Here is a 19,323-nt window from a genome sequence, read left to right on the forward strand (position 1 = left end):
CCCTCCATCCTAACTATTCGTGCAGCATTCATCCCTAGCACCTGGCGGCCATTATCAGTTCTCATCATTTCTTGCTACACATCCTCCTCCCTACCTTCCTTCCAACAAAATCCCATCACCATCAAGATTTCTATGGGGTGTAAAAGCAACGCCAAGAGAATGGTTGCTAGGTGCCTTAAGGCCATGTCACCCATGAGAATCCTCTGTAAGGCGAGGGACCTCTATGTGAACGCCATGCTGGATTGTGCAGGAAGCATGAACTGGGATGCCGTTGGGGGCACTGCTGCCAGCAACATGACATACCTGCCAAGGAGCTCCAGCCTAGGGTCATCGAGGAGCGGCGGTGACGATGAAGATCTGAAAGAACTGGTCCGGGCGGTATCTCAGAAGCATTTAGACGACAAACTCGGTGAGCGCCATCCCTTCTGTGGTAGAAACGCTGGAGCAAGGAACACGCCGGGCAATTTCAGTTTGCGCATTGAGAGAATTGATGAAGACAAGCCTTGTTATTTCAATGAGGATCACGGGCTCATGGCGTCCAAGGTGATGTTTCCCAGAAGCAAAAGCTATGATATGCACAGGAGGAGGGTTAGCGTCTGATTTCTCATTTGGCATGAGGGTGAAGTAAGTTGAGCAATTTTTCGTCGTTGGTAGTTCCACAGCTTTTCGTTTACTGTAAATATCAATCGAACTTCAAGTTTGATTGGTCCTGGCATTCAAGTTTGCCCTGATTTCCACCAAGTGATGCTTGTATCTCAAACCCCTGTGATTAATGGGCACTTCTCATTTCCTCTGCGTTTCTTTTTTGGCAATCCATTATTAGATATTTTCTTGCTTTCTTAATTTACTTCTCTCTCTCCTTATTTGGGTGCTTGCATTTTAAGTGGCGATCATGATGGAACAGCTCATGGGTGGGGACGTAATAATGGTTCCGATAAGCTTGATCTTTTCCATTTCTGTCCTGAAGTGTCTTCTTCTATTGCCTAATCCAGTCAATATTCACAGTGAAAATGCCAGCCGGAACGCCATCTTCAGAGTCTTTCCGATTAGGATGTCAGAAAAATGTAACATTTCCTTGAATTTTTTCACACGAGAAGCTGAAAAACTAAAAGAAAATAGCGTGCATCAAACCCTCATTCTTGATTGCAGAGAGTGGTGTCTTGGTTATTACTGGAATGGAGATGATACGGTGAGATTCTTGGAAGGCTGCATGTTGCAAGGAACTCTTTCAGTTCTCTCCCGCATCTCTCCTTATCGAATACTCCTTAAAGAAACTGAAAAAGAAAATCCCTAAATTCCTTTAATCTGCTCTTCTATGTCACGAGGAGCAGCTCAGAATGCTGCCCTGAAGTTGAACAGCATTCTGAGTTCTCTCTGATCCTCTCACCGTCCAGACGGGTTTCTTGACAGCTTCCTAATGCGAATAATACGACGAACTCTTGGTTGTCCAAGCGTCCACTCAAGCAGAAAAATGCAATTCTACATCAGATCTATCAACAGTTCAAACTTAAAAGTATTGCAGTTCTTTACAGAAATTAGGCTCCTGTTGCTGTCGGTTGTAGTTGAGTTTGCATTGTCAACGATCCACTTCTACCTGATTTAGCCGCATTCTCGTCGTAGTCGGCGGACTTTGGAGTTGTTTGACTTGGGTTCAGGGGATCGTCATCCAACTCCATTACACATTTTGTGAATTGGGTTTCTTAGTATTACATGCGGAAAGCAGGAACGAAAGAGAAAGGAGTTCCAGTTGTTTCCGTCTCAACCATATCTGTTCAAACTATTCAATACTGACATATGTTTTTCTTTTCTGTATCGCGTCGGTGCTCAAGCGGCCTTACTTGATAAGAGTCGGCAAACGTGAATTTTGTCTAAAGCTGAGATTCACACTTCACAGGGCAGAAACCAAATAAGGAAACAAAAGTAAAGAAATGAATGGTGGCCGTAGTATTTATGTCCTGTGAAATTCCTGACTGTGCCACCCACCTGCAACATCCAGGCGCAGTTAAAAACAATGTGCCTGCGCCCACAAATTACTCAAACCGGCCAGACTGATGGGGCCGCTTCTCCTATCAGCCAACTCAGCCTCTACCAACCTAAAATATTATTAAAAAGCCACAGACCTGAATAATCTTCTTGGACCCTTAAACCTTCCAAGAGAAAAGTTTGGTTCCAAGAGATAGGCATTTAAAGTTCTCACCCGACTGCTATTTAGATCGATCTGGACTCGACCCAAAAACTATCCGGGTAGGTGTCTGGTGTAATGCGCTTGGAGTTTGAAATCCATTTTAATGGAAAGTGGGTGCCTGACTTTAGATAACTGGACACCGAGCATGCGGATGGATCCGGAATATGCTTATCGCACACAAGGACCCGTTGACATCAGCCAATATGAACATTAGAGAGATTTGGTCTTTTCCTTCTCACTTTCTTTTAGAACATGCACCTTTAACTTCGTCACGTATCAAAGTGTACACTTTATTTTATAGCTTCTCAAAGAAGTGGTGGACTTTGCTTATGGTAATGGGAAGGGAAAGCAAAGTATTAGATTAGAATGCACTTTTTGGTCTTACATGCCGACCTGGTGACTAAGATGGCGTGTCTTCCTTTGATGTTCTCCTTCAGATTTTGGCCATGCTGTTAATACTTATCCACAGATCACGAAACTGAAACAAGCAGCCGATTAAGAAGACTTTTGGGTCGCGGCTGAAGGTGGCGTATAAGGAACCCTACCGGTAATGGCGTTGGAGTCAAACAGAGGACAGAAGCTCGTAGCAAGATTCCATTGTAAAATTGGTGCGGAAACTGTCAACGAGCTTCGCTAACAAAGTCCTCCAGATCGTCTCTCGGAAAGCTGCCAACGGGAAAATGCACAATCCTCTTTCCAGTTGGAGTTTCCTTATGCGCATTTCCATTTGTTTATGTCTTCATTTGGTTAGAACAGATCCCCATGGTCGAACTCACCAGCAATTTGCTGTTCTTGACAAGCATTTGAAGAGAACAAAAATCCAAGAGAGGAAGGATCTGCCCACATGTTAAAGCTTCTTGTGTGCCATCTTTTTCCTAAGGACAAAAACTCTACACAGGTCCACCACAGTTGGTTTTACGGCTTTACCGTTATTCCTCACCTGTAATGCACAAAAGAACTGAGACCCAACCAAGTGTTCCGCTGCCCTTCACTGCTCTTCATAACATAGGCCTTTGTATGGAGGTGCCTCGTCTAATCGGTTCTGAGGCACAAAATCTCATCAAACCACATAAAACTACGTATCCCACAATGAATCATGTGCTTCCAACAGCGTCTCACGAATTTCTCATGTCGTCGAACTGTCTGAGGTTGTTACAGAGTATCGTGACCAATGAACACGATGATCCGTGTGCTGGCCAGATTAACAACCATTTCTTTCTTTATTTTTGGAAATGTAGATTGCCAGACAATGTTACCAGAGCATTCGACGAGAAAAAAAGTAAACAGTGTGAACAAATCCTCAAGGACTTCTTTCTCACCGGCAATGTGAATCTTGTGATCTCCAAACGGAATAACCTGCAAATTGTTAGGATGAAGGATCAATAAGGCATGCCAATGTCCATCTCAAAAAGGAATGGAGAGAAACATTTGATCTTGTTATGACAATACTAATGTCTGATCGTAATAAGGCACCCGCAAAAATTACCAAATAATAAGAAAAATAAATTTGTAGGGCACAAAACAGAAAAATATCAAACATAAAATACACATAGGTCAGCGATATGCCTAAATCTATGGGCAAAATTGGAGCACACTTACTATAAATCAAGATAGGTTACATAGGCAATATAATAAATCCTTCAAAACCCAAATAGGGCAAAGCCCTAAAGGAAACAACAACAAAGAATAATCTCAAAGATAAAAAAAAAATAATACGTTTCTCTTCTCTTAAAAGGGAAAAACACCTAAAAGTACCTCAAAAAAAAAAGCCTCTAGAACAAAGATGGAGTCAGCAATCAAGTGAAAGCCAAAGCCCTTGTTTCTCTCTCTTCTTTCCCCAAAAAAAGAAGTCTCCATAATGGAATGCGTAAAAGGGAGAATCTGAATCCCCTTGTATATCAAAGAGTAGAAATGTCAATCTAGTTCATGCAGGGGAAGTTTGGATGACAACCTAAAACCAGGTTTTGGGAGACAACCTGGTTTTACCCCAAAACACCATTTCAAGAATGTTTGGATGACATTAAAACTGGGTTTTGGCAAAACCTGGTTTTGGCAAAACCTGATTTTCATGAAGGCCTGAAAAACCTGCCTCCCCTCAGGTTTTTTAGGTCAGACTAATTTTTGCCTCTAAACCCAATTGTTCACTTGTCATCCAAACATTCAAACCACGTTTATAAAACTAGGTTTTTAACCAGGTTTTCACAAAACTTGCTTTTTACAGAACCAAGTTTTCCGAGGGTGTCATCCAAACGCTCCTGCAGTGTTTGAACTTGACAATTGAAAACAACTTGGTTAAAACATCAGCAAAATTGTCTGCAGCGCCAATTTTCTTCACAAGAATTTAAGTAGATCTTAAATTAAAAGTTATTATGCCATGCAAGTTTATTTTCTTTTTATTTAATCGTTTCTGTGGTGGCTTATTATGATTAGACAGTATGTACGTAACAAATCTAGAACATATGGATATTAAGTTTCATAAACAGAAGTACTGTAATACAATGAACATGAAGACCAAAGTGAACAGTAATTTTAAACAGATGCAACAGCTTGTGATATAAAAGATAGACACGAAGGCACTTTTTTGCATGAGTAAATGCCTCACTTATTTGCTGCCCAACATGAAAAGAGATATTCCCCAACGACAAGATATTAATCATGCTTGTGTTTCACCTGAAGAATTGGTGTGGTGATCACATTGAGTGTTAAAAAGGGAATACACCACCCTCAGGTAACATAGTTTCCTCAACAAGAGGCAGCTTCCTTTGACAGAGGTGCTCATTGTACTTGTCAAGTAATCGTACACGAAAAAACACTCAAAACATCTAAGACCACATCGCTGCAGATGTAACAATGTGACAAGCTAGACTACATCATCTTTATTGTCTCATCTTGAGGGTTAGGAAACAGAAATTTGTAAGGAAAAAGTTGGGCAGCAAGCGCAATAATGCAAAAAGTAGGTATCTAGTGCATGATCAAGTTACAAAGAAGACTGCATCTATGGCTACCCTTTATAAGCTGGGAAGCTGGAATCAGGCACATTCCCACAGTTTATGTGAAAAATGATACCTGCCGAGAGGTATTAAGCTAGAGTAGAGAGATACCAGATATGCCAAGAGGAACCACTAGTATCAAATTCTTGAAGTCCTCCTAAATCTGAAAATGCGACCCAGATAAAGTAATCTAGTGGCAGCAAAAGAACATGATGATGAATGCTGCAGTTGATAATAAAACAGCACAATAATGCTGTAAAATATGTCAAACAGCAGAAAATTATCAACTGTTTGCAACCTATATCATTATTTCCCTGACAAATTCTGATTTCATTAATGTCCAAACTGCCAAATGTGTCACCATAAGGACCACATCCAGATAGAAAACATCAGTCGAAGATAATCAATCACCCTATGAAAGCTCTTGCTCTCAGGAAGCTGGAGATGGGAGATGAATAATAGGCAAGAAGGTTAAAGGATATTTAACAGTACTATAAGACAGCCTCCACAATGGGACACGCAAAGATGTTAAGGTCATCGTTTATCTTCTGTTAAAAAAAATTCAAGACATTGCAGCAATGCTATCTGGCATTTCAGCCATTTTATCAGCTTATCCTGCGTGGGTCATCTGTTACAACGCCAATAATCCCACTACACTAAAATACAACGGCCATAGCATTGAAACATCATGGATCAGCATATCAAAGAGCACTTAACAAATCTAAATCATAGAAGTTCACTAATAACTACTATTCTAAATCACAGAAGTTCATTATAACTACTCTTCTGAAAAACAATGAAGGAAAACTAGTCGATTTATACATGAATCAAACAAAAGAAATGAAATTGGAGGTAAAAATAAGATAAGCAGAGATATATAACTTACGAAGCAGTATATGAAACAGAATATTTGTTCCTCTTGCTTCCTCTTTCCTGTTCATATGTACGTTCACACGTCGAGAAAGTTCAAGCAATCTTTCTGTCAGCTTATCTCCAAGATCGAAATACGAAAAGATTGACAATGAAATCTTAACAACATCTAAGCTTCAGGAAGACGCAGCGGACGTATTAGCTCTTTGCCTCTTAGCATTTCGTCTGCTCTTTACTTTCTTGGCGCGCAATTGAGATACCTCTGTTGACAAAAACAAATGGTGCATTAGGTGCCAATTGCAGTTCTTTTCATCCCGTCTCCAAAAACTGAAACAAACTTTAACCATGGCGCTCAAGCCAACCATTTTTCTCTTCCTCCACTGTTTCTTTTTCTCCATGGTTGTCTGTCTCATGAAGAGAATCTGTTGTTTGTCGGTCTGCCAGAGATAGAGAGGTCTGGTCTACAGCAGCGTCGGAAGGTAGGCGAGGGCCAATGAAGCGCATTTTGGCACATAAAGCCGCCCATTCCTTGAGCTTCTTTTTCTTGACCCTTTTCCTCTGCGAACGGGTCAGCTTCTTCTCGCCGACCCCCTCTTCCTCCGAGTCGGTGCAATTGGGATCAGAACCGTTATTGCCCTCTTCTGAGCCAAAACACGTAGAGATATAAAGGTTTGCAGGAAAACCCCGAGAAAGAGAAAGGGAGAGAGAGAAACAGAGAGACGTGCCTTGGGAGGCAAGGGGTGCCGAATGTTCAGAGGGGGGCTCAGTCTCTGGCCCTGCCTCCTGTTAAGAATCACGTTAAGAACCAGCAGATTGGAGAAACTACTGATCATTAAAAAAGCGGGTGGTGTGAACCACATAAAATGGACAACCCAAAAATCACGAGAGAAATGGAAAAGGATTACTTGATGAACGGATTGATCAGGTGGTGGTGATAGCGGCGGTGGGGAAGATGGGTACAGCTGCCTCAGTAGAGCTTCGTGGAACTGCTTCCGCTTCCCTCCCCCGTAAGGTGGTTCCACCATCCGGTTCTCTCTTCTCTCTCTCTCTCTCTCTCTCTCTCTCGGATCTCGACCAGAGCAAGAAGCTGTTCGGATAATGCGATCTTGGCGCGCTGAACCCTCCCACTTCGGGTTTAATCATGGTGGATTTCATTTCACGCTTCAATCGTGAAACATACAGAAACACTTTGGCTATAAATTGGCTGAGCTCGAGTATCTTGTCCGTCAATTATTGTGCACGCCAGGTGTTCTAAACTCAGCATTTGAGAACGTTGATCGAACAAGCTCTAAAGCTAAACAATGGTTGCACTCGCCTGGTCATGTGTGTGGGCTTAAAATTTTCCCGTGTACAGTAAAGAGTTCGATAACAAGGACACACCCACAGGGCCACAACCAAGTTCACAAAAAGGCTTTTCAATTGGCATGACCTGGAGAATCAGCGAGAATTTGTGTTAGTAATGGGTTTCCTGCTAATGATGTAAGAGATTGGGCCCTAAGTAGGCAGGGGCTTCTTTGTTTTGTTTTTTTGGCTTTATTCATTCTTTATTTTTTGTATTTTTTCTCTTATCATTAATGAAGGGGTCTCCCCAGCCCGCGTTGATGGAAACAAGGAAACACCCACAACCAAATACATTCACAATCAATTCAATGCTTTAGTTTATTTTGCTTCTAAAAGAGAGCCTTCTAAGCACCACCCACCTACCAGACCTGACGGTTAAACCTCAAACCTCAAGTGAGCCAGAACCACCATGCCACATCCCAAAAACTCGGGATGGAGACTGGAGAGTGACAAGGGTAGGACTTGATTCGTGGTCTTCATAATGCATCTTTACAGATGAATTGTTCGTGCCAATTTAGTATTATGTGTAGGCCCACGGGTATACACTGCATGTATGGCCCCGAAATGGCCAACAGGCAACAACCAATTGCCATTAATAGGTTGGGCCTCCACTTGTCCTCCAACAACCATTCGCACGGAGATGGTGTGGCACGGGAGCAGGCATCAGCCAAGGTCCAGCTTCATGTGCACAAGAGTGTGCCATCATGTCGTCATAATGTTGTCTTCACAGTTCACACTAACACTTCCCGCGTGGACCTTCCTCATCTCCTAGAGAGCCTTACAGCCAGAGTTGTTACATCGGAGTAGTTATCTTTGTTATAAACTTTAAATCTCAGCTTCGCCTGTTATTTTCAGTCCCTTCTCGAAAAAGTCAGGGCACCTGTTATTTTCAGTCAGTTAAGAAGATGATCAAACAATTTTGTTGCTCCTTAGTTTGTCATAAAGTTTAAAGTAAACCAAGGAGTGTAATACAACTGGTTAGTGTGGTGTGCATGTTGACGGTGCATTATCATCAGTTTGATTTCCATACTCTTTTAAACTGCAAATGGTGGCAAGCACGCCACTCTAGTTAAAAAATGTACAGTTTAGGAACGAGGCCCCCTCTCTCTTTCACTCGTGATATCAAGAGAAGATGAGGAAGAAGAAAACATACAAGGATTTTTATGTGGTTCAGAGACCAAAGTTTTCCTTTATGTCCATGGCCGCACAAGATTTTTTACTAACTCAGAATCAATAATACAAAAGACAACCCGCCTCTTAAACATGGGAATGAGGACGAAACCGCAAAACAGCAAAATTAGGAAAGCCTATTAAATAAGGATCAGGATCCATACTCTAACATGTACTGTACATCCACTAAGCAGTCCTGGACCCTGGGGACTAAGAAAAGGGAGAGGGCTTCAGCTCTTCTTCGAGCAGCTTCTGCTCATCCAAAGGAGGATGCTGGAACAGAGAACTTGGGGGATGCTGGTTTCTGAATTTCAGAAAAATTTTTTGTGTTCCTAAGCTCATTGTGACTCTACAAGAGGAGCAGGTATAGACATGTCCAGGTCTTCAAATTTACCACCGTGTATCATCATTGTGGTCATAAGATGATAAAGCCATAAAGGTAGTTAGGCTGTGAAGGATATTATTAGCGGTAACAACTATTAAAGGCACTCAGATCATGGTAGAATAGGGAATTAAACTTTGAGAAAGGGTAAGGACTAAGGAATTGTACGACTCTATTAAGAGGAGAAAGCTATTATTATGCATGTGTTACATGTATAACAATGATACAAATTTAACTGCAACTAACTAGTTTCCATTCATATGAAAACATACAATGCAATACAACGTGTGGTAGTCCTACCTTTCCTACGATTTCCTGTTGTATATAATGTTACTTCCGTTCATGCGACTGCTGCTAGTATGGTCCTTTGGTTTGTAAGCAATATTCTTGGCTTCGTATGTATATTACAGTGTCTAATGTTTATGTGGCCGCAAGCTCCAGTCATTTAAGATGCCAGTCATTTAAGATGGTTGCGATGAAGGATGGTTCTCTCCCTTCGACCTCCTTGACATCTCGGTAGCCAGTTTGGAAAATGCAGAGGACGAATCTTTTAACAGTTGGTCCGGAGAATCATACTCCAAAACTTTCCCTGAATCATCAAACATGAAATCACACTTTCAATGTACTTGAATGGAAAAATAAAAACATCTTTCCTTGCCACTTCCAAGAGTAAAAAAATACTTGTTTTCCACCAACAATATATTAACAGTTGAATCCTAAGCTAGAACTTAGAAATATTTGAGTTGTAAATGAAGATGCACCGAATTTAACTTGCTCAAAAGTATAATCACAGGTTATGTGCATAACAGAGAGTTGGCTAAGAATTTCATGTGTAAGCATGAAAAAGGACACTGTGCAGGTGCAGGTTCTATTCCCTAGAGGGCATAACCTGGCCAGGTTGCACTGAGTTACACGGATTTGAAATTTAAGTTTGATTCCAACTAACAGAGGGTGCTCCAACATGGCTTGACTTGATATTCGAATATGTTGTCCAACAAATTGTCCAAAAAACCTCAGCAGACGGTTCAATGTTTAATATTTTCTGAGCTTACAGGACAACCTAGGGCATGTGGCTCATATCTAAATTCAGAAATACAACAGCCTGGGGAACTAACTAAAGAATGGGAAGATGTTTAACCACAACATTATTTTTTTCTGCGATTCCAGAATACTCATCATTCTAAATCATCAGGGCTAGCAATGCAAACACCTTAAAGTTCTGTAAGGTTCATGACTGACAAGGTTGTCAAATTCAATGTGATTGTTAACTGGCTTATAGTTACCTTCATGAAGAACCAATACAAAATCATTGTCAACGACAGTAGGCAATCTGTGTGCAATTGTGATGACCGTGCAATCCCTGGTTGTTTGCCTTATTGTTTTTTGTATAAGATGGTCAGTTGCTGTGTCAATAGAAGCTGTGACTTCATCCAACACTACAATCCTTCTCTGCTTTAGTAATGCTCTAGCAAGGCAAAGTAGCTGCCTTTGCCCCACACTCCAGTTACCTCCATCTTCATCGACTGTTAGTCACACAATACTCATTTTAACAAAAGACAATAAAATGCAAAGTAACAAGGAAAGAGAAAGAAAAGCACCAAATAATGTTAAATTTCCGTACTTGGAGCATCTAACTGCCTTCCATCACGTCTGACTAAATTTCCAAGGTGACACTTGTCAAGGGCCTAAAAATTTGAAACCGACCAGTCATGAATCTTATTGAACAGATTCATGTTTTCAAAAGTAAAAAGACGGATGCTGTAAATGGTCATACCTCCCAGATGGCTAAGTCAGTGTATTGTTGAAAAGGATCCAGATTGCATCTCAATGTTCCTTGAAAGAGTGATGGATCTTGAGGAATTATACTCATTCTAGCTCTCAAATCCTGCAAACCAATCATGCCTATATCCACACCGTCAACTCTAATGGTTCCAGAAGATGGTTCAACTAATCGAAACAGAGCCTGAATAAGTGTTGACTTTCCACTGCCAGTCCTCCCAACTATGCCAATCTTCTTTTGTCCAGGGAAGATGCAACTAACTCCTTGTAGAACAAATGGAAGGTGTGGACTGTATCGCACATAAAGATCAGTTATTTCAATGGTTCCCTTCTGTGGCCACTGTGGTTCGGGTCTGCTATCTTCTATCACCAATGGTGCTTCACTAGCTATGTTGCAGAATTGCAGGATTCTTTCAACAGAAATCATCTTGTTCTCAACATTGCACAAGTTCCACAAAACCCAAGCCTGCAACACATTTAGGTTCAGACCGTATGTGGCTATTAATCCAGCTAGACCTGAAAAAAATCAAAACCAGACCTTCATTAGAGACACTTCAATTTTTTAGTGCATGTCGGCATGCTGTTCACATAAAAAAACTGCAAGTTTGGAGGATTATGCTTGTGGATCTGTGCTTTATGCTTTCAACACACAATTCATGGAAGGGAAGTGTCACTTACTAGGATCCACTTGGCTTTTGGGCAAGCTGACTAAGGCTATCAGAACAAAAAAGAATGCTAGATTGAACAGAAAATTCATGCGAAGGCAAAGCCACTCCATTCCTGCAAAGTTGTGAAAGACAAGTGAAGAGTAATCATCGACTAGACCAAATTTTTTTTCTAAGAATCGTCCTTCTTGATCAAAGCAACGGACGGTTGCAGCTCCAGATACAGATTCAGATATGTGGTGAAGGATGGGAGCTTTCCTTATGTTAACCATTCTTGCCAACTCTCTTGCAGTGCTGATGTAGTAGCCCTGTAGTAGAAGGTAACAAAGTCAGAGCAGCCTCTTCTGCCTTTAAAACTTGAGGATGCTGAAGCAAGACAAAGAGGATACAGTAAGTAGTTTTAGCTTCTGCAGGTTAGTGCATGTTCTTGCCTGATACCAAATGCAGATGGCAATCACGACAAGGAAGACCACAAAAACTTGCCATGACACTAGAGACATAAGGATGATGATGCTCAATAGCTGAATTAGTGCAAAGACAAGCCCTGCTAATCTGTATGGGATATCAGTGTCCAGTGTGCTCTGATCTGTTGATGACTGGCAAGAAGAAATATTGAATCATTAGTTCCTTATCAAGCATAGAGATGTGCGTAGTGTATGTGCATGGCAGATCAGGTCATACTGCATATTGCCCATTCTTTCAATGTGGTTTGTCTATCTTCCAACCCCCGAATAAACAACATGACCTGATCTGCTAGTGGTGTTACTTTTTTGTGCATGTAAGCGCCTAATGAGGAATGAGGATACCCTGTTCAGCATGCGACTGGATGGAGTTAAATCAAAGAAGGAAATGGGTGCTCTGAAGACAGACATAAGCATTTTCACGAACAGCTTCTGAGCAGTTTCCATGGCAGCTGTAGCAAGAAGTAGAGCTCTGCCAAGAACACATACTGCACTCCCAGCTGACAGCATGACATACACACTCATTAGTCTTCTCCTGCTTATGGTTCGTCCACCATCGTTGCCATCCGTTGCCCATGCTATCCAATAATTGCTGCCCATCTGCAATGCCAAGAAAGCAACCTGACACAGCAATATAAGAGGAACTAGCGCTCCCCTGTATGCTGTCTTTACAAAAGTTGAATAAACTTCGAGCTTCACTCTTCCTTTTTCTCTCTCTTCTTCACAATGGCATACAAGCATGTCCCTCGTGTTGCTCTTGATTGGCCATTTCTCTTCCTTCTGTGAGAACTGTAGTTGGTCAACTGAAACTGAAGTTGGTGACGCATCATTTTCTTTTCCTTCCATGCCTGCATTTTTTAAGGTCTTCTTGTGAGCAGTCATCAGCCTGTAAAGCTCTCCTGACTCGTCTGCCATTAAGTTCGCACATTTTCCAGACTGAACAACTTTTCCCTCCCGCATTACCTAACATAGATTCATTGATGCACAAAGGCTTCAAAAGTCATGCCAACTAAATTGGTTCTCATGCATCCGAAAAGGACAACATGAGATACAAAACAAAGAAGTTATGCAGAAAGAGATTTTCAAATTAAATTGTTTCCCCGACCAAAAACCTGATTAACGGATGTATACAATTGCAATCTTACTCACGGTAACGGAAACGGGAAGAATACAATTTATAAGACGTAAAGGCTCTTTTCAACGGAAGGCTGCTTTTAGTCGTGACGAACTTGCAGAAGCGATGGTGATGTTGCTATTTGCTAACTATGTTCTATACAGAGATACTTATCAATTCTAGCGTCTCTTTCCGAGTCGGTTCTCAATATCATCTGCAAGATTCTTGTGGATGGCGTCCATGGAGTTGACATCCACTGGGGCGGAGGGAGGGGGGCCGCTCTGGCCATGGTTCGGGTGAGCGTAGAAATTTTTTTTATATTGAAAAAATCAAAAAAATTTTCAGTGCAGGAAAATTTTTTCTTTTTTTTAGCTTGACAGGTCGCTCTTCGTCGCTCCTCCCGTAGTAGGTCGACCTTAAAAACAATCCTGCCCCTGCATCCACGGGACGGAGTTCCTAACATATGAAACGCTCCTGTCCCATCCATCTACTGGACAACACCCCACGTCTCAGAAATCTCTCCCACCGCTTGTACAAAAGCTGTGAGTTCTCGGCAGAAAAGAGTTTCCATAAAATTTTCGCGGTACCGTTAAAAGTGAGAATAGAGAGAGATGGGAGTCGCCGTTGTTGGGACCAGCAGGACTGCCGTAATGGTTTGGCGGCTACAGCGAACGACAGCAGCAATTGGACGTTGCGCTCATGGCACGTGGCTGAACGCGTGGCGCGGTCCCAATGGGGCGCCTTCACCTCCCATTGGCTGCATACCAGCCGGTGCCCGGGACGTGGCATCGTAAAACAAAATGGCCGTACCAGCAAGACAACTGAAAGATTCAGCATGTCTAGGAGACGAAGACGATGCTTAGTCCTTGAGTTTTACTGCCACCTGCTAAAATTTAGATACTTTGATTTTCAACTAACTGGACATTCATGGTGAGGAGGAGGAGGAGGAAAGCCTATTGCCTGGGTGAGACCCTTCCCTCTAAACGCAAAAATGGAAAAGGAGAAAAGTTACTTTCATGAAATGGCCAAAGTGCTTCATCTTGTTTGTAAATTCTCATTTTAAAATTTTAAATCTTATCTAAACAAGTTCTGTAAAAATTAAGTTGAAGAGGCCAACTCGAATTTAATAGATTGAAACTAATTTTGATTCAACAGCCCAAAGAGGAGTGTCATGCGTCACATATTGTTCATTATTTTATTATTTCCAAGTACATTAAAAGATTTATTATCTTGTATATATTTTTCGTTTTTCGAATTAATATAATGTCTATTTCATAACGGATAAACGATTCAGCTGAATCTCTCAATCGGTCAATTGACTGGGCGACAACCTAGCCAATTAAGTTCACTATCTTATTATCCACAAAGTGAATTTATTAAAAGCATTTATGATAAGAGTTTCAAATAATGAATGGTCAGACTAGCTAAAGAACTAACGCACCCACGCCTGGTCCTAAGGAAAATGACATAAAGTCATTCAACTTAAAAGAAGATACCAAGAAAAGGCACTCCATGCTTCCATGGTTAAGAACATCAGAAGAAAAATTTTTCCACGTCAAAGCATTTCACTTTTTTCATGGTAAAACTCTTTCTTTACATACAGCATAGGTGTTTGAGTTTAGTTAGGTATTGAAAATTATATGGAACCTTCAAGGGTTTGTAAAAAGGATTGTTAAAATGGTTAGTGTCTTAATTTTTAAACTTTTGATACTTGAATCAGAAGCTACTCGGAGACAAGTTAAATCCATCAAACCGACAGTAGACCTGTAATAGTGACAACAACCGAAGCCATCCACGTTGCTGGGCAGACGTCACGACAAGGGGTGGGATTTAGTGGCGCCTGACGCCTTTATCTGTAAAGCCAAAACTGTCCAGGCAACTTTCCAACAAAAGAAGGCGAAACCTATGTGTAAAAAGTAAAAAAAAAATTATTCCCAGTTGAAAGGAAACTTTCTCTTCCAAGGGAGAACCGAAGAATTGGCTCGAATGGCAAAGGTCTAGGGTTCAGATTTATGAACTTGAGTTAACAGATGACAGTAAACTGTAAACATGGCTTCCGTTTTTTCCACAACTATGTGCAAAAAGGTCCCCATAAAAGAAAATCATCTTAAGTTAAGAGCATAAAGTATGCTTTTTGCAACAGGCAGGGAAAAAGTTTTAAACGTGAGAAACCAACCTTTTTTTATTTGGAAAAATCTTTAACGACGATAATCAAACAAGAGAGAAATGACAATTTGGAAAAGTGGCTTTAGTCGCCAGAAGGGACTCAGCCTGTGAGTCAACTCAGGTGACATAAAGGGCAGTCTACGTCCACTCAAAGCGGGATAAAGGAGAGCTGGACTCTTCTCAATCTCCAGACAAGTCGACGTTGCTGCATTGGCATCCATCCGTATGTCAAAATCTTCCAACGTATGTATGGAGATGAGAAAGGATGAAAATTCCACGACATGGATGCCGATGTTTTTGTCAAATAATAGAAGCTTACCAAAGTCCCAACAAAGCAGTAAATCATGCTTCTTAGTTCGAGGGGTTAAGTAGTAAACTTTCAAATTCTAGAGGCTTTCTGTTATTTCATGAAAAGAAAAGCATCCCTTTCTGTGAAGGATGGACTGACCCACAGGGAAGTGAATCAACTGATCCAAAGGCATGCAGATGGAAACACTGCAAAAGTTCAGAAAAAGCTGCTTGCTTTTCGAATACTCTAGTGCGATTGAAAGATCAATATGCAGCCTGCGTATCTTTTGTTCAGTGGGCAATGGCAGAGCATCCGAAGATTTTTCATTAAATGACAATTGGGATAAGACATGGAAAATATGCACCTCCTAATCGGCAATTAAGATGCGAAACCGACAGGAAAACAAGCGATTAGATGCAAACCAAAGATATGAAAATGACGGTCGCATGCAACTTGCGGAGATGATAGTGCTAAGCAGTAATCAGGTAGATAGAATTAAAGATGATCTTAAATTATGAATCGCTGAAACAACTAATGAAATTAAACTTGAAGCTGATGGGCAGATTGAAACCTCTATCTACTTTTGAAAAGTAAACGATGGCAGTCTGTGCTTAGACTGCATATTTCGTGCAATGTAAGACAGACAGCAAGAGAAGAGAGGGGCGTACCAGAACCAGGTCTGTAGCGGAGAGGAACTCAAGCTGATGAGTAACATAAACCACCGTCCTGTCAGCCAACACCCCCATAAGGCACTCCTGCGTCATATCAAACTAAAACTTATGACAGCTTCCTCATGAATGGTTAGCAAAGATTCCATCTCCGTAATTAAGTAGCAAGCAGACAATTTTTACTGCGGCTGTATGAGTATTTAAAAAAAAAAGAAACGTTTCTTTTGGCAGCATGTGCCTTGAAAAAGAAGAATTAGCTTATAAAATGTTGAATTCCTGATGCAGATTTTGAAGAAGTAATATAATGTTATCGCTTCAAATCCTAATATAATGTTATCGCTTCAAATCCTTACTTTTACAAAAGGAAGGATGGTCATACCTTGAAAAGATGGGAACCAGTGTGAGCATCAACAGCACTAAAAGGGTCATCCAAGAGATAGACATCAGCATTACTATAGAGAGCTCTTGCTAATTGGATCCTCTGTTTCTGGCCCCCACTCAAATTTACACCTCTCTCTCCAACCAGAGTCTGATCTCCATAAGGAAAACTACTGAGGTCTTTCTCTAATGCACAGGCCCTCAACACAGTACTGTATAAATTATCGTCCTTCTCTCTACCAAACAGAATGTTCTCACTTATGGTACCCGTCTGAATCCAAGCACTCTGAGCAACGTACGCCTTCGAACCAGAGACTTCAACAGCATCTCCTGAAACTCGGTGAATCTCCCCCAAGATGCTCAACAAGAGACTTGATTTCCCAGAACCCACAGAGCCACAGACGGCAATCTTTTGTCCTCTCTTGATTTGCAGATTGATGGTTGTAACCATGGGCTTCTCGCCGTACATTTCCCAAGAGAATCCACCTTCCTTCATGTTTATCTCACCAACACCAATGTTCATGTCAGCATTGCACTCTGCCACCCTGAAGTATCTTCCCTCCTCCTCTTCTCCTTCTTCGTCTTCAAATACGAAACTTGCAATTCTATCCAGCGATACTTTAGTCTGCGCAATCATCGAGAGCAACTCAGGGAGATTGTAAATTGGCTCTTGGAGGATCCTGAAAGTCGCTAATGCTGCAAAAACTTTGCTTGCTGTTAATGGGGTACCCATGAGGATGCAGACGTTGAAAGTGGCCACTGAGACCACGGCAGGAGCTGCCCAGAAGAGAAAAGCAACTGCTGCGCATGTGTAGAGATACTTCCTGAGCCAACCCTTCTCAGTATCCCTCAATTTAAGGATTTTCTCCATGTAAAGTGTTTCCCATGACTGAAACTTCAAGATCCTCATAAACTTGAGGCACTCTGCTGTTGCCTTTACCCGCCTATCCTTCGTACCCATTATCTTGGAGTGGAAGTTCTCTTGCAATTTGGCCAGTGGAGTGTTCCCCACCATGATCACGATGGTGGCAAGCAGGGCAGCAAGTGAAGGAGCGATTCCGAGATTGATATAGAGAATGAAAAGAGCTAGGGAAATTTGAATTGGCAGCAACCACAAACCATGAAAGTACCAAGCAAAATCTCCAATCTTCTCTACATCCACACTCATAAGATTGACCATCTCACCCACGCTCTTGCATCTGCATTTCATACTAAGTGCTCTTCTGTAAATCAGCACCATCAGGCCTGCTCTGACTCTCACCCCAATCATTTGGGCACCAAAATACCAATGCCTCTGTGAAAAAGACTCTATGGCCTTGGAGAAGAAGAGGCATAGAGCAAGAACGTAACCATGTGATTTTTCAGCAGGAGAAGAGTCACTTGAAGCTAAAACATCTATCAGCATGGTGATCAAGAGAGGACCCATGTAAGAGGAGATCGTGGTCAGGCCAGCATAGATTGCAGTCACAGCTAGAGGCTTCCAAACGGTGGAGAAGATGGCTCTCGGAAAAGATAACTCTTTCTGCTTCTGAAGAGCTGTTTCTAGCAACAGGGAAGACCTGCGAGCACTGTCTTCATCTGGAATAATTGGAACGTCAGTTAGTTCCAGAGTTTTTCTCCTACCCAGATCGAACAGAGGGTTGAGCCAGCCGAATGTCATTCTTCTCCAAATATTGGCATTTGTAAATGACGCTGGTCTCTTCTCATTGTTCACTTCCTCTCTTTCTAGCAGTGGCTTCCGGATGCCATCCTTCTGCTCTCTGTTTGGATCTCTAGCTTCTTTGTCCATGGTTGGTGATGGCATTATCTGTTTTTGTGCTTCTCCACCAACACATCCACCAGCCCTATATATAAGCACCCAGAAACTTACCGACATCAAAAAGGAAGAGGAAGCAGCATATTGTTTTAGTTCTATGTCTAAAGAGGACGACAGCACATGCAGAACGCAAATGGAAGCTTATGCTGAAGAAAAAGTAATTTAATGTAAAACACACGGGACCACAAGTTCTGCAAATCATGTCATCTTCTTCCCACAAAAATACGAAGCCAAACAAGCCTGCAGAGATTCTCTTCAACACAACTCTAAAGTGGGTACCATTTATTGACTAAACTACCAGCAATACGCCCTACCCTTGCCCAAATTGACTTGAGCAGACTTGGCAAAGCCGCCTAGTTCATATTCCTATGGTGGCTGATCTGTTTGAAGTTATAGATATGTCACATGGGCATGTTTTTGAATATGTGTCTAATACTGCAAAACTTTCGAACCCACGAGGTAGGTAGAAAAAGAGAAAGAATTCCTTCTCATCCAATAATTCATCCCTCATAAAAGCAACAACAGAAACGGCCAAAGCTTTGGCATTCATGAATCACAAGAACAAGAAAGAATGAAAGTAAAACGCCTATCAAGAAAGGAAGAGAAACTGCATACCTCTCTTTAGCCCCCCGCCCATGTAGCCATTGACGGAGTTCTAGCAAGTTTTAGTGTTAACTATACTGTGGAGAAGGAAACGGCTTGGATTTTATACCTCGCAATGCTCAAAGGTCACATGTCTACGGCCAGTTACGCAACGTGCACGAAGTTATGTCGACATGTTCTGCAGTGAAGGGAAAGTCCAAAAGCCACAAGAGGAGGCTGTTACCAGAAAAGGACAGCGCGAATGCAAGGGAGTGAGAGCAGCATGAGCTCATTAATGGCAAGCCCATATCGAGTCATTAAGAACATCTTCCAAAAGTCCAGGCGGACATGGACTTCACCGCCGTTTGGTGCTAATCTGCGACCCTTCTGGTCCATATTTTGAGGACTAAAGAAGAACCAACCATTTACTTAATAAAATAAACATGATAAATAAGTTTTTTTTTTTT

General features: G+C 41.6%; 3 protein-coding genes across 8 annotated transcripts; 1 reads left to right on the plus strand and 2 right to left on the minus strand.

The window, feature by feature from the left end:
- Nucleotides 1–159: 159 nt before the first annotated feature.
- LOC116250410 (uncharacterized) lies at nt 160–600 on the plus strand. The gene has a single exon (XM_031624035.1). The coding sequence runs from the start codon at nt 160–162 to the stop codon at nt 598–600; it is 441 nt and encodes a 146-aa protein (XP_031479895.1).
- Nucleotides 601–3,002: 2,402 nt separating this feature from the next.
- LOC116251643 (uncharacterized) lies at nt 3,003–7,367 on the minus strand. 5 transcript variants are annotated; one of them, XM_031626025.2, is made up of 5 exons: nt 6,951–7,353; nt 6,771–6,828; nt 6,408–6,683; nt 6,062–6,307; nt 3,003–3,541 (listed from the first exon to the last, which is right to left on the minus strand). In XM_031626025.2, exons 1-4 carry the CDS (start codon nt 7,068–7,070, stop codon nt 6,222–6,224), a joined length of 540 nt encoding a protein of 179 aa, XP_031481885.1. In that variant the 5' UTR covers nt 7,071–7,353; the 3' UTR covers nt 3,003–3,541; nt 6,062–6,221. The 5 variants fall into 5 exon arrangements, 3 of the variants coding, with proteins under 3 accessions (XP_031481885.1, XP_031481884.1, XP_031481883.1); XM_031626024.2 differs by having other exon boundaries at nt 6,408–6,686; nt 6,951–7,352; XR_004171723.2 differs by having other exon boundaries at nt 6,408–6,870; nt 6,951–7,367.
- A 1,801-nt stretch (nt 7,368–9,168) lies between these two features.
- LOC116250833 (putative ABC transporter C family member 15) lies at nt 9,169–18,935 on the minus strand. 2 transcript variants are annotated; one of them, XM_050077028.1, is made up of 10 exons: nt 18,890–18,935; nt 16,460–18,302; nt 16,081–16,167; nt 12,189–12,806; nt 11,814–11,978; nt 11,396–11,690; nt 10,713–11,233; nt 10,560–10,623; nt 10,222–10,461; nt 9,169–9,527 (listed from the first exon to the last, which is right to left on the minus strand). In XM_050077028.1, the coding sequence occupies exons 2-10, from the start codon at nt 18,260–18,262 to the stop codon at nt 9,400–9,402; spliced, it is 3,921 nt and encodes a 1,306-aa protein (XP_049932985.1). In that variant the 5' UTR covers nt 18,263–18,302; nt 18,890–18,935; the 3' UTR covers nt 9,169–9,399. The 2 variants fall into 2 exon arrangements, with proteins under 2 accessions (XP_049932985.1, XP_031480643.1); XM_031624783.2 differs by lacking the exon at nt 18,890–18,935 and having other exon boundaries at nt 16,460–18,369.
- Between the last annotated feature and the right edge of the window lie 388 nt (nt 18,936–19,323).

This window comes from Nymphaea colorata, chromosome 3, assembly GCF_008831285.2.
Source record: "Nymphaea colorata isolate Beijing-Zhang1983 chromosome 3, ASM883128v2, whole genome shotgun sequence".
Classification (NCBI taxonomy): Eukaryota; Viridiplantae; Streptophyta; class Magnoliopsida; order Nymphaeales; family Nymphaeaceae; genus Nymphaea; species Nymphaea colorata.